This window comes from Mobula hypostoma, chromosome 2 (assembly GCF_963921235.1).
Source record: "Mobula hypostoma chromosome 2, sMobHyp1.1, whole genome shotgun sequence".
NCBI classification, from domain to species: Eukaryota; Metazoa; Chordata; class Chondrichthyes; order Myliobatiformes; family Myliobatidae; genus Mobula; species Mobula hypostoma.
Window position 1 is genome coordinate 235,557,950 of NC_086098.1, and position 13,543 is coordinate 235,571,492.

Here is a 13,543-nt window from a genome sequence, read left to right on the forward strand (position 1 = left end):
CCTGGCTTTTATGCTGCGGTACCGTTTCCCGGATGGTAGTAACTGGAACAGTTTGTGGTTGGGGTGACGCGGGTCCCCAATGATCCTTCAGGCCTTTTTTATGCACCTGTCACTGTAAATATCCTGAATAGTGGAAAGTTCACATCTACAGATGCGCTGGGCTGTCCGCACCACTCTCTGCAGGGTCCTGCGATTGAGGGAAGTACAGTTCCCATACCAGGCAGTGATGCAGCCAGTCAGGATGCTCTCAACTGTGCCCCTGTAGAAAGTTTTTAGGATTTGGGGGCCCATACCAAACTTACTCAACCATCTGATGTGAAAGAGGCATGGTTGTCCCTTTTTCGGCACACAGCCAATATGTACAGACCACGTGAGATCCTCGGTGATGTTTGTGCCGAGGAACTTAAAGCTGTTCACCCTCTCAACCCCAGATCTATTGATCTCGTGAAACTTGTGCCAAGCCATCTGCGTCACCTCGCTCTGTGCCAGGTTGGTGCACTGATGGATTTTGTGAATGTGTACCTCCTGTGCTCAGCCCCAGCCCCACGCAGGCACTCCAGTTCCAAAATGTGTCCATGTTGTTGGGATCCATAGATCACTGCGAGTGCATTATCCTGGGAGGTGATTTCAATTGCATTCTCGGAGAGGGATTGCACTGGTCTGCAGAATAGTCGAGCATCGGTAAGAAAGTTAAGGGAGTTGGTTGTATCCTCTGACTTGGTTGAAGTCTGGTGGAGCCTTTACTCTGACCTCTGCTTTCTCAAGGAGGTACAGAGGGGCTGGAGGCTCACAGGTCGATCAACTATACACCTCCAAGGGCACACGTCTCCCGGGTGTTGGCCGCCTCCATGTGTCCGGTTGCGTGCTCGGACCAGCACCCGGTGTGGGCAGAGCGCAATGCGCTGTCTGCATGGGTGGGGTCCCCACTCTGGCATTTTCAACAACCGGCTGCTGGGGGACGGCTGGTTCTGGGATTGTTCCATCAGATTTGGAGGACTTGGCAGGAAGAATGGGATTTTTCCTTCCCTGAGACTCTGGTGGGATGTGGGCAAGGCTGTTCTGCCAGGAGTATGCTGGTGGGTTGACTAAGCGGTGGTCTCTGGATCGATCAGCTTGAGAAGGAGCTGATCGACTTGGAGTCCCGGCTAGGGCCGACCCATGGATAATCCACCCCTCCGGGATGTGTACCAGAGGAAGAAGGAGGCGCTGAAGTACCTACAGCTTCAGAGGCCCCGAGGTTCTTGTGTGAGGCCGCAGGTCCAGATGCTGCTGGATCCAGACCATGCCTCACCCTTCTACTCTCTCGAGAAGAGGAGTGGTGTCCGCAGGCAGCTCGAGGAGTTGCTGGCTCCTGCGTCACGGATCCGATGAGAATTATTACAGAAGCCCATTCCTTTTATGAGGCTCCATTCTCACCGGACCTGTGAAGTGAAATTGCCGCCGGGCTCTGTGGGAGGACTCGCCAAAGGTTAGCCAGCCAGATGCTCTGGTATCTTAGAAGGAGCTGACCTGTGCTGTAGAGAGGCAGTCTCCTAGACTGGACGGTTTGTTGAATTCCTCCGGACCTCCAGGGTCATCCTAGGGGCTGAATGTGCAGGGGTATCGGGGGAGAGCATTGCGATGGGAGAGATGCCCCTCCCTTGGTGCAGAGCAGTTTCAACCCTGCTGCCAAAGAACAGGGATCTCCATTGCCTAAGGAATTGGCGCCCAGTGTCTTTCTTCAGAGCAGGGTATCACATCTTTGCCCGGGCAATGGCCAGCTGTCTGGGGTCTGTGCCGGCTCAAGTTGTCCACCCTGATCAGTTCTACACGGTCCCAGGACAGTATCCAGCTCATTTGGAATCTGATTTACAAGCGCAGAGAAGCTGGTCTGTCAGTCGCCTTTCTCTCCCTCGACTAGGAGAAGATGTTTGACAGGGTGGACCACCAGTACCTTCTTGGGACTGTGCAAGAGTCAGGATTTGGGCCACACTTTGTGGCCTGTATCTGACAGTTGTTCATTGCTGTGGAGTGCCTAGTGAAGGTGAACGGGTACTTGACAGTGCCCCTGTGCTTTGGGGGGGGGTGTTGCATCGGGGGGTGCCCCATATCAGCGCGGATGTACTCTCTTTGCGGGAAGCCATTCCTGTGCCTTCTCCGTAAGAGGTGAACTGGTTTGGTTCTATGTGAACCAGACACGGAGGTCGTTCTCTCAGCTTACACCGACAACATTCTCCCCGTGGTCACTCACCCAGCTGACTTGCAGAGGATGTGATCTTCTGGGCCGTGTCCTCTGCAAGGGTCAACTGGGAGGAGTTTGCAGGCCTTTTGGTGGGTCAGTGGCAGCTGGACTCCCTACCTGTGGGGTTGAGACCCTATGTGTGAGGCGCCATGCACCTCCTCTACCTAAGATCGGCAGGGAGGCTTGACTGGTGAACTGGCAGGACGGAGAGAGATATCTCTGCCCGGCTGGGATGCAGGTCAGGGCTCCTTCGTGCAGTCTTATACCAGATTAGGGCACTGGTAATAACTCAGCCTCCATGATATGGTTACTTTAGTCCCACCCACCGCTTTTGTCTCCAGGACCCAGCAGGGGCTGGTGGACTTCCTCAGGGGCAACTGGAAGCATTGGGTCTCCGCTGCAGTCCTGAGTCTTCCGACCCTGCAGGGATACCTGCACGGTGACCACCCTCGAGATGGCATGTGCTGGTGACATTCTTTCCCCGCCGGGGACACCGCCTGCAGAAGACACGGGGCATCCAGCAGACAGCATCAGCTGAGCGATCTGCCTGGCTTTTACCGGGGGCTGTTGAGGGTATGGGGTTGAGTCTCATCCAGGCAGGGTGCCCCTGCGCTGGTGGGGGTCGGTGCTCTGGCTGCGAGGGGGACTGGTCCCCATCCTATCACGGTGGTCGTCGAGGGGGCTCGGGGGTGTGTGGGGTTGTCCTGGCTGTGCGAATGCTTGGTCAGCTGGAATGGCTCACTGGACCCAGGCCTCGGGATACCTCGACTGGAGAGGGTCCCACATAACATGAACCGCTTCGCGGGGTGCCCGCTGTGCCCCTCTTTCCATGACACACCAAGACAATTCTTGTACAGACTGCTCCTGCTCATCGTTCACTTCCTCGCCCTTGTCTGCCGCCCAGACTCGCCGTGGCGGTCTGTGTTCCGATCTGGTACCAGGGGATATCTCTCTATGCAAGGGTCCTTCCTCTGGACATTGGGGACTTGGGGTGGAAGGTGTGGGGCAGCACTGTGCAATAGGACTTTAAGCAGGTTCGGTGACATCCCGTCCACCTGTCCATTCTGTGGCCGGGAGGAGTCAGGCACGAGACTTCTCAGGAACACGGGAGCTTGCAGCCCTTGTTTGATGACCGGAAGGGGCTGCTTCTCAGGTTTGGGTTGGGCTTCAACCCCGCGCTCCGGATATACAGACCCCCAGTCTGGAGGAGGATGGGTCATGAGGGGGATCTGCTGGTGGGCTTGACCCTGGGCCTGGCCAAGGTGGCCATTCACGTGTCTAGGGCTCTGCCAGGGCCGACTGCCTGCCCCTCTTCTAAAGATATGTTTGTGCCCGGCTGTCCGGGGAGAAGGGACATGTGGTCACAATGGTACTGTTCCCCCCCTCCCCCACACACAGGACATTGACTGTTTTATAATAATAAGCGCATTTTAATTTGAATTTATTTCACTATCGAGTAAATACTTAATGTTGTGCATCGTTGTGTAAATAAACTTTAGTAGTTTTATTCATATAAAAACAGGGCGATACTGAGGGAGGGTCGTGCCGAGGGAGGGAACTGATGGCCATCTCCTGTGTTCCGCAGTGCTCCAAGTCATGCCAAGGGGGAGTGCAGACGCGGGAGGTGCGGTGCCTGGACGATGCCAGTTACCCGAGCAGCCAGTGCCCGGAGCAGGAGAGGCCACTGGAACAGCGGGTGTGTCACACTCACCCCTGCCTGCCCGAACTTGGTGAGTCAACATCTGGCCAGCTGTCCCCTGCATAACTGGAGTGCCAGGGGAGGGGGGCGGTGGGGCAACATGATCCTAGTAATTAGTGGGGCTTTGTGTGATTGATGGTTGGGACAACCAATGATTCCAGCCTCTGCCATGACCAAAGACCCAACCTCCCCCAACCCACTGACTTCTCTGACACTTTCTGAACTGTCATCACTGGTCGTTTGCCGATGGTCAAGCCTTCCTGCTGGGACATTCAGACGGGTGCAGACTGCTGGGGGTAGGTCACTCGGCCCCTGAGGCTGGGCCTCATCCCTGCTCTTGGCCCTATTCCTGGTCTTAACGCACCCTGAGGCCTTCACACTCGTGCCAGCCTTCACCCATAGTACAGCCGTCTCCACGGCAACCCCCAGCATCTTCACACTGCCCACCCCACCTCCAGTATTAACCCCATCACCTCCCTCACTGCCCACCTCCAGTATTAACCCCATCACCTCCCTCACTGCCCACCTCCGGTATTAACCCCATCACCTCCCTCACTGCCCACCCACCTCCAGTATTAACCCCATCACCTCCCTCACTGCCCACCCACCTCCAGTATTAACCCCCATCACCTCCCTCACTGCCCACCTCCAGTATTAACCCCATCACCTCTCTCACTGCCCACCTCCAGCATTAACCCCATCACCTCCCTCACTGCCCACCCCACCTCCAGTATTAACCCCCATCACCTCCCTCACTGCCCACCTCCAGTATTAACCCCATCACCTCCCCCACTGCCCACCTCCAGTATTAACCCCCATCACCTCCCTCACTGCCCACCTCCAGTATTAACCCCATCACCTCCCTCACTGCCCACCTCCGGTATTAACCCCATCACCTCCCTCACTGCCCACCTCCAGTATTAACCCCCATCACCTCCCTCACTGCCCACCTCCAGCATTAACCCCCATCACCTCCCTCACTGCCCACCTCCAGCATTAACCCCCATCACCTCCCTCACTGCCCACCTCCGGTATTAACCCCATCACCTCCCTCACTGCCCACCCACCTCCAGTATTAACCCCATCACCTCCCTCACTGCCCACCCACCTCCAGTATTAACCCCATCACCTCCCTCACTGCCCACCTCCAGCATTAACCCCATCACCTCCCTCACTGCCCACCTCCAGTATTAACCCCATCACCTCCCTCACTGCCCACCTCCAGTATTAACCCCATCACCTCCCTCACTGCCCACCTCCAGTATTAACCCCCATCACCTCCCTCACTGCCCACCCACCTCCAGCATTAACCCCCATCACCACCCTCACTGCCCACCCACCTCCAGTATTAACCCCATTACCTCCCTCACTGCCCACCTCCAGCATTAACCCCATCACCTCCCTCACAGCCCACCTCCAGTATTAACCCCATCACCTCCCTCACTGCCCACCTCCAGTATTAACCCCATCACCTCCCTCACTGCCCACCTCCAGTATTAACCCCCATCACTGCCGTCACTGCCCACCCCACCTCCAGCATTAACCCCCATCACCTCCCTCACTGCCCACCTCCAGTATTAACCCTATCACCTCCCTCACTGCTCACCCACCTCCAGTATTAACCCCATCACCTCCCTCACTGCCCACCTCCAGTATTAACCCTATCACCTCCCTCACTGCCCACCCACCTCCAGTATTAACCCCATCACCTCCCTCACTGCCCACCCCACCTCCAGCATTAACCCCCATCACCTCCCTCACTGCCCACCCACCTCCAGTATTAACCCCAGCACCTCCCTCACTGCCCACCCACCTCCAGTATTAACCCCATCACCTCCCTCACTGTCCACCTCCAGCATTAACCCCATCACCTCCCTAAATGCCCACCCACCTCCAGCATTAACCCCATCACCTCCCTCCCTGCCAGTCCCCACCTCCATATTAACCCCATCACCGCCCTCACTGCCAACTCCACCTCCAGCATTAACCTCATCACCTCCCTCACTGCCCACCCACCTCCAGTATTAACCCCATCACCTCCCTCACTGCCCACCCACCTCCAGCATTAACCCCATCACCTCCCTCACTGCCCACCCACCTCCAGTATTAACCCCATCACCTCCCTCACTGCCCACCCACCTCCAGCATTAACCCCATCACCTCCCTCACTGCCGGTCCCCACATCCAGCATTAACCCCATCACCTCCCTCACTGCCGGTCCCCACATCCAGCATTAACCCCATCACCTCCCTCACTGCTAGTCCCCACATCCAGCATTAACCCCATCACCGCCCTCACTGCCCACCCCACCTCCAGTATTAACCCCCATCACCTCCCTCACTGCCCACCCACCTCCAGTATTAACCTCACCTCCCTCACTGCCCACCCACCTCCAGTATTAACCCCCATCACCTCCCTCACTGCCCACCCACCTCCAGCATTAACCCCATCACCTCCCTCACTGCCCACCTCCAGTATTAACCCCATCACCTCCCTCACTGCCCACCTCCAGCATTAACCCCATCACCTCCCTCACTGCCCACCTCCAGTATTAACCCCATCACCTCCCTCACTGCCCACCTCCAGTATTAACCCCATTACCTCCCTCACTGCCCACCCACCTCCAGTATTAACCCCCATCACCTCCCTCACTGCCCACCCACCTCCAGTATTAACCCCATCACCTCCCTCACTGCCCACCTCCAGCATTAACCCCATCACCTCCCTCACTGCCCACCCCACCTCCAGCATTAACCCCCATCACCTCCCTCACTGCCCACCCACCTCCAGTATTAACCCCATCACCTCCCTCAGTGCCAGTCCCACCTCCAGCATTAACCCCATCACCTCCCTCACTGCCCACCCCACCTCCAGCATTAACCCCCATCACCTCCCTCACTGCCCACCCACCTCCAGTATTAACCCCATCACCTCCCTCACTGCCGGTCCCCACATCCAGCATTATCCCCATCACCTCCCTCACTGCCAGTCCCCACATCCAGCATTAACCCCATCACCGCCCTCACTGCCCACCCCACCTCCAGTATTAACCCCCATCACCTCCCTCACTGCCCACCCACCTCCAGTATTAACCTCATCACCTCCCTCACTGCCCACCCACCTCCAGTATTAACCCCCATCACATCCCTCACTGCCCACCCACCTCCAGCATTAACCCCATCACCTCCCTCACTGCCCACCTCCAGTATTAACCCCATCACCTCCCTCACTGCCCACCTCCAGTATTAACCCTATCACCTCCCTCACTGCCCACCCACCTCCAGTATTAACCCCATCACCTCCCTCACTGCCCACCCCACCTCCAGCATTAACCCCCATCACCTCCCTCACTGCCCACCCACCTCCAGTATTAACCCCAGCACCTCCCTCACTGCCCACCCACCTCCAGTATTAACCCCATCACCTCCCTCACTGTCCACCTCCAGCATTAACCCCATCACCTCCCTAAATGCCCACCCACCTCCAGCATTAACCCCATCACCTCCCTCCCTGCCAGTCCCCACCTCCATATTAACCCCATCACCGCCCTCACTGCCAACTCCACCTCCAGCATTAACCTCATCACCTCCCTCACTGCCCACCCACCTCCAGTATTAACCCCATCACCTCCCTCACTGCCCACCCACCTCCAGCATTAACCCCATCACCTCCCTCACTGCCCACCCACCTCCAGTATTAACCCCATCACCTCCCTCACTGCCCACCCACCTCCAGCATTAACCCCATCACCTCCCTCACTGCCGGTCCCCACATCCAGCATTAACCCCATCACCTCCCTCACTGCCGGTCCCCACATCCAGCATTAACCCCATCACCTCCCTCACTGCTAGTCCCCACATCCAGCATTAACCCCATCACCGCCCTCACTGCCCACCCCACCTCCAGTATTAACCCCCATCACCTCCCTCACTGCCCACCCACCTCCAGTATTAACCTCACCTCCCTCACTGCCCACCCACCTCCAGTATTAACCCCCATCACCTCCCTCACTGCCCACCCACCTCCAGCATTAACCCCATCACCTCCCTCACTGCCCACCTCCAGTATTAACCCCATCACCTCCCTCACTGCCCACCTCCAGCATTAACCCCATCACCTCCCTCACTGCCCACCTCCAGTATTAACCCCATCACCTCCCTCACTGCCCACCTCCAGTATTAACCCCATTACCTCCCTCACTGCCCACCCACCTCCAGTATTAACCCCCATCACCTCCCTCACTGCCCACCCACCTCCAGTATTAACCCCATCACCTCCCTCACTGCCCACCTCCAGCATTAACCCCATCACCTCCCTCACTGCCCACCCCACCTCCAGCATTAACCCCCATCACCTCCCTCACTGCCCACCCACCTCCAGTATTAACCCCATCACCTCCCTCAGTGCCAGTCCCACCTCCAGCATTAACCCCATCACCTCCCTCACTGCCCACCCCACCTCCAGCATTAACCCCCATCACCTCCCTCACTGCCCACCCACCTCCAGTATTAACCCCATCACCTCCCTCACTGCCGGTCCCCACATCCAGCATTATCCCCATCACCTCCCTCACTGCCAGTCCCCACATCCAGCATTAACCCCATCACCGCCCTCACTGCCCACCCCACCTCCAGTATTAACCCCCATCACCTCCCTCACTGCCCACCCACCTCCAGTATTAACCTCATCACCTCCCTCACTGCCCACCCACCTCCAGTATTAACCCCCATCACATCCCTCACTGCCCACCCACCTCCAGCATTAACCCCATCACCTCCCTCACTGCCCACCTCCAGTATTAACCCCATCACCTCCCTCACTGCCCACCTCCAGTATTAACCCCATCACCTCCCTCACTGCCCACCCACCTCCAGTATTAACCCCATCACCTCCCTCACTGCCCACCTCCAGCATTAACCCCATCACCTCCCTCACTGCCCACCTCCAGTATTAACCCCATCACCTCCCTCACTGCCCACCCACCTCCAGTATTAACCCCATCACCTCCCTCACTGCCCACCTCCAGCATTAACCCCATCACCTCCCTCACTGCCCACCTCCAGTATTAACCCCATCACCTCTCTCACTGCCCACCCACCTCCAACATTAACCCCCATCACCTCCCTCACTGCCCACCCACCTCCAGCATTAACCCCATCACCTCCCTCACTGCCCACCCACCTCCAGCATTAACCCCATCACCTCCCTCACTGCCCACCTCCAGCATTAACCCCATCAACTCCCTCACTGCCCACCCACCTCTGCTATTAACCCCCATCACCTCCCTCACTGCCCAACCCACCTCCAGCATTAACCCCATCACCTCCCTCACTGCCCACCTCCAGCATTAACCCCATCACCTCCCTCACTGCCCACCTCCAGCATTAACCCCATCACCTCCCTCACTGCCCACCTCCAGCATTAACCCCATCACCTCCCTCACTGCCCTACCCACCTCCAGCATTAACCCCATCACCTCCCTCACTGCCCACCCACCTCCAGCATTAACCCCATTCCCTCCCTCACTGCCCGCCCCACCTCCAGCATTAACCCCATCACCTCCCTCACTGCCGGTCCCCACATCCAGCATTAACCGCATCACCTCCCTCACTGCCCACCCACCTCCAGCATTAACCCCATTCCCTCCCTCAATGCCGGTCCCCACCTCCAGCATTAACTCCATCACCTCCCTCACTGCCCACCTCCAGTATTAACCCCATCACCTCTCTCACTGCCCACCCACCTCCAGCATTAACCCCATCACCTCCCTCACTGCCCAACCACCTCCAGCATTAACCCCATCACCTCCCTCACTGCCGGTCCCCACATCCAGCATTAACCCCATCACCTCCCTCACTGCCAGTCCCCACATCCAGCATTAACCCCATCACCTCCCTCACTGCCGGTCTCCACCTCCAGCATTAACCCCATCACCTCCCTCACTGCTGGTCCCCACCTCCAGCATTAACCCCATCACCTCCCTCACTGCTGGTCCCCACCTCCAGCATTAACCCCATCACCTCCCTCACTGCCCACCCACCTCCAGCATTAACCCTATCACCTCCCTCACTGCCCACCCACCTCCAGCATTAACCCCATCACCTCCCTCACTGCCCACCCACCTCCAGTATTAACCCCATCACCTCCCTCACTGCCCACCCACCTCCAGTATTAACCCCATCACCTCCCTCACTGCCCACCTCACCTCCAGCATTAACCCCATCACCTCCCTCACTGCCCACCCACCTCCAGTATTAACCTCATCACCACCCTCACCGCCCACCTCCAGTATTAACCCCATAACCTCCCTCAGTGCCAGTCCCCACCTCGAACATTAACCCCATCACCGCCCTCACTGCCCACCCCACCTCCGGCATTAACCCCATCACCTCCCTCAATGTCCACCTCCAGCATTAACCCCATCACCTCCCTCACTGCCCACCTCCAGTATTAACCCCATCACTTCCCTCAGTGCCAGTCCCACCTCCAGTATTAACCCCCATCACCTCCCTCACTACCCACCTCCAGCATTAACCCCATCACCGCCCTCACTGCCCACCCCACCACCGGCATTGACCCCATCACCTCCCTCACTGCCCACTTCAAGCTTTAACCCCATCACCTCCCTCACTGCCCACCCACCTCTGCTATAAACCCCCATCACCTCCCTCACTGCCCACCTACCTCCAGCATTAACTCCATCACCTCCCTCACTGCCAGTCCCCACATCCAGCATTAACCCCATCAACTCCGTCACTGCCCACCCACCTCCAGCATTAACCCCATCACCTCTCTCACTGCCCACCCACCTCCAGCATTAACTCCATCACCTCCCTCACTGCCCACCCACCTCCAGCATTAACCCCATTCCCTCCCTCACTGCCGGTCCCCACCTCCAGCATTAACTCCATCACCTCCCTCACTGCCCACCCACCTCCAGCATTAACCCCATCACCTCTCTCACTGCCCACCCACCTCCAGCATTAACCCCATCACCTCCCTCACTGCCCAACCACCTCTGCTATAAACCCCCATCACCTCCCTCACTGCCCAACCACCTCTGCTATAAACCCCCATCACCTCCCTCACTGCTGGTCCCCACCTCCAGCAATAACCCCATCACCTCCCTCACTGCCCACCCACCTCCAGCATTAACCCCATCACCTCCCTCACTGCCCACCCACCTCCAGCATTAACCCCATCACCTCCCTCACTGCTGGTCCCCACCTCCAGCATTAACCCCATCACCTCCCTCACTGCCCACCCACCTCCAGCATTAACCCTATCACCTCCCTCACTGCCCACCCACCTCCAGCATTAACCCCATCACCTCCCTCACTGCCCACCCACCTCCAGTATTAACCCCATCACCTCCCTCACTGCCCACCCACCTCCAGCATTAACCCCATCACCTCCCTCACTGCCCACCTCACCTCCAGTATTAACCCTCATCATCTCCCTCACTACCCACCTCCAGCATTAACCCCATCACCTCCCTCACTGCCCACCTCACCTCCAGCATTAACCCCATCACCTCCCTCACTGCCCACCCACATCCAGCATTAACCCCATCACCTCCCTCACTGCCCACCCACCTCCTGCATTAACCTCATCACCACCCTCACTGCACATCTCCAGCATTAACCCCATCACCTCCCTCACTGCCCACTTCCAGCTTTAACCCCATCACCTCCCTCACTGCCCACCCCACCACCGGCATTGACCCCATCACCTCCCTCACTGCCCACTTCAAGCTTTAACCCCATCACCTCCCTCACTGCCCACCCACCTCTGCTATAAACCCCCATCACCTCCCTCACTGCCCACCTACCTCCAGCATTAACTCCATCACCTCCCACACTGCCCACCCACCTCCAGCATTAACTCCATCTCCTCCCTCACTGCCCACCTCCAGTATTAACCCCATCACCTCTCTCACTGCCCACCCACCTCTGCTATAAACCCCCATCACCTCCCTCACTGCTGGTCCCCACCTCCAGCAATAACCCCATCACCTCCCTCACTGCCCACCCACCTCCAGCATTAACTCCATCACCTCCCTCACTGCCCACCCCACCTCCAGTGTTAACCCCATCACCTCCCTCACTGCTGGTCCCCACCTCCAGTATTAACCCCATCACCTCCCTCACTGCCCACCCGCCTCCAGCATTAACCCCATCACCTCCTTCACTGCCCTCCCACCTCCAACATTAACCCCATCACCTCCCTCACTGCTGGTCCCCACCTCCAACATTAACCCCATCACCTCCCTCACTGCTGGTTCCCACCTCCAGCATTAACCCCATCACCTCCCGCACTGCCCACCCACCTTCAGCATTAACCCCATCACCTCCCGCACTGCCCACCCACCTCCAGCATTAACCCCATCACCTCCCTCACTGCCCACCCACCTCCAGCATTAACCCCATCACCTCCCTCACTGCCAGTCCCCGCCTCCAGCATTAACCCCATCACCTCCCTCACTGCCCACCCACCTCCAGCATAAACCCCATCACCTCCTTCACTGCCCTCCCACCTCCAACTAACCCCCATTACCTCCCTCACTGCCCACCTCCAGTGTTAACCCCATCACCTCCCTCAGTGCCAGTCCCCACCTTGAACATTAACCCCATCACCTCCCTCACTGCCCACCCCACCTCTGGCATTAACCCCATCACCTCCCTCACTGCCCACCCACCTCTGCTATTAACCCCCATCACCTCCCTCACTGCCCACCCACCTCCAGCATTAACCCCATCACCTCCCTCACTGCCCACCTACCTCCAGCATTAACCCCCATCACCTCCCTCACTGCCCACCCCACCTCCAGCATTAACCCCATCACCTCCCTCAGTGCCAGTCCCCACCTCCAGCATTAACCCATCACCTCCCTCACTGCCCACCCCACCTCCGGTATTAACCCCATCACCTACCTCACTGCCCACCCACCTCCAGCATTAACCCCATCACCTCCCTCACTGCCCACCTCCAGTATTAACCCCATCACCTCCCTCACTGCCCACCCCACCTCCGGCATGAACCCCATCACCTCCCTCACAGCCCACCTCCAGCATTAACCCCATCATCTCGCTCACTGCCCACGTCCAGCAGTAACCTCATCGCCTTCCTCACTACTCACCTCCAGCATTAACCCCATCACCTCCCACAGTGCCAGTCCCCACCTCGAACATTAAACCCATCACCTCCCTCACTGCCCACCCCACCTCCAGTATTAACCCCATCACCTCCCTCACTGCCCACTTCCAGCATTAACCCCATCACTTCCCTCACTACCCACCCACCTCCAGCATTAACCCCATCACCTCCTCACTGCCCACCCACCTCCGGCATGAACCCCATCACCTCCCTCACAGCCCACCTCCAGCATTAACCCCATCATCTCCCTCACTGCCCACGTCCAGCAGTAACCTCATCGCCTCCCTCACTACTCACCTCCAGCATTAACCCCATCACCTCCCTCAGTGCCAGTCCCCACCTCCAGCATTAACCCATCACCTCCCTCACTGGTCACCCACCTCCAGCATTAACCCCATCACCTCCCTTACTGCCCACCCACCTCCAGAATTAACCCCATCACCTCCCTCACTGCCGGTCCCCACCTC

General features: G+C 58.1%; 1 protein-coding gene across 1 annotated transcript in view; it reads left to right on the plus strand.

Moving 5' to 3' along the window:
• The window catches only part of adamtsl4 (ADAMTS-like 4), an 83,041-nt gene that overhangs the window by 67,576 nt on the left and 1,922 nt on the right, over positions 1–13,543 (plus strand). The window contains exon 17 of the mRNA XM_063041648.1: positions 3,807–3,951. Coding sequence (XP_062897718.1) covers positions 3,807–3,951 — 145 coding nt within the window. The remainder of the gene's footprint in view (positions 1–3,806; positions 3,952–13,543) is intronic.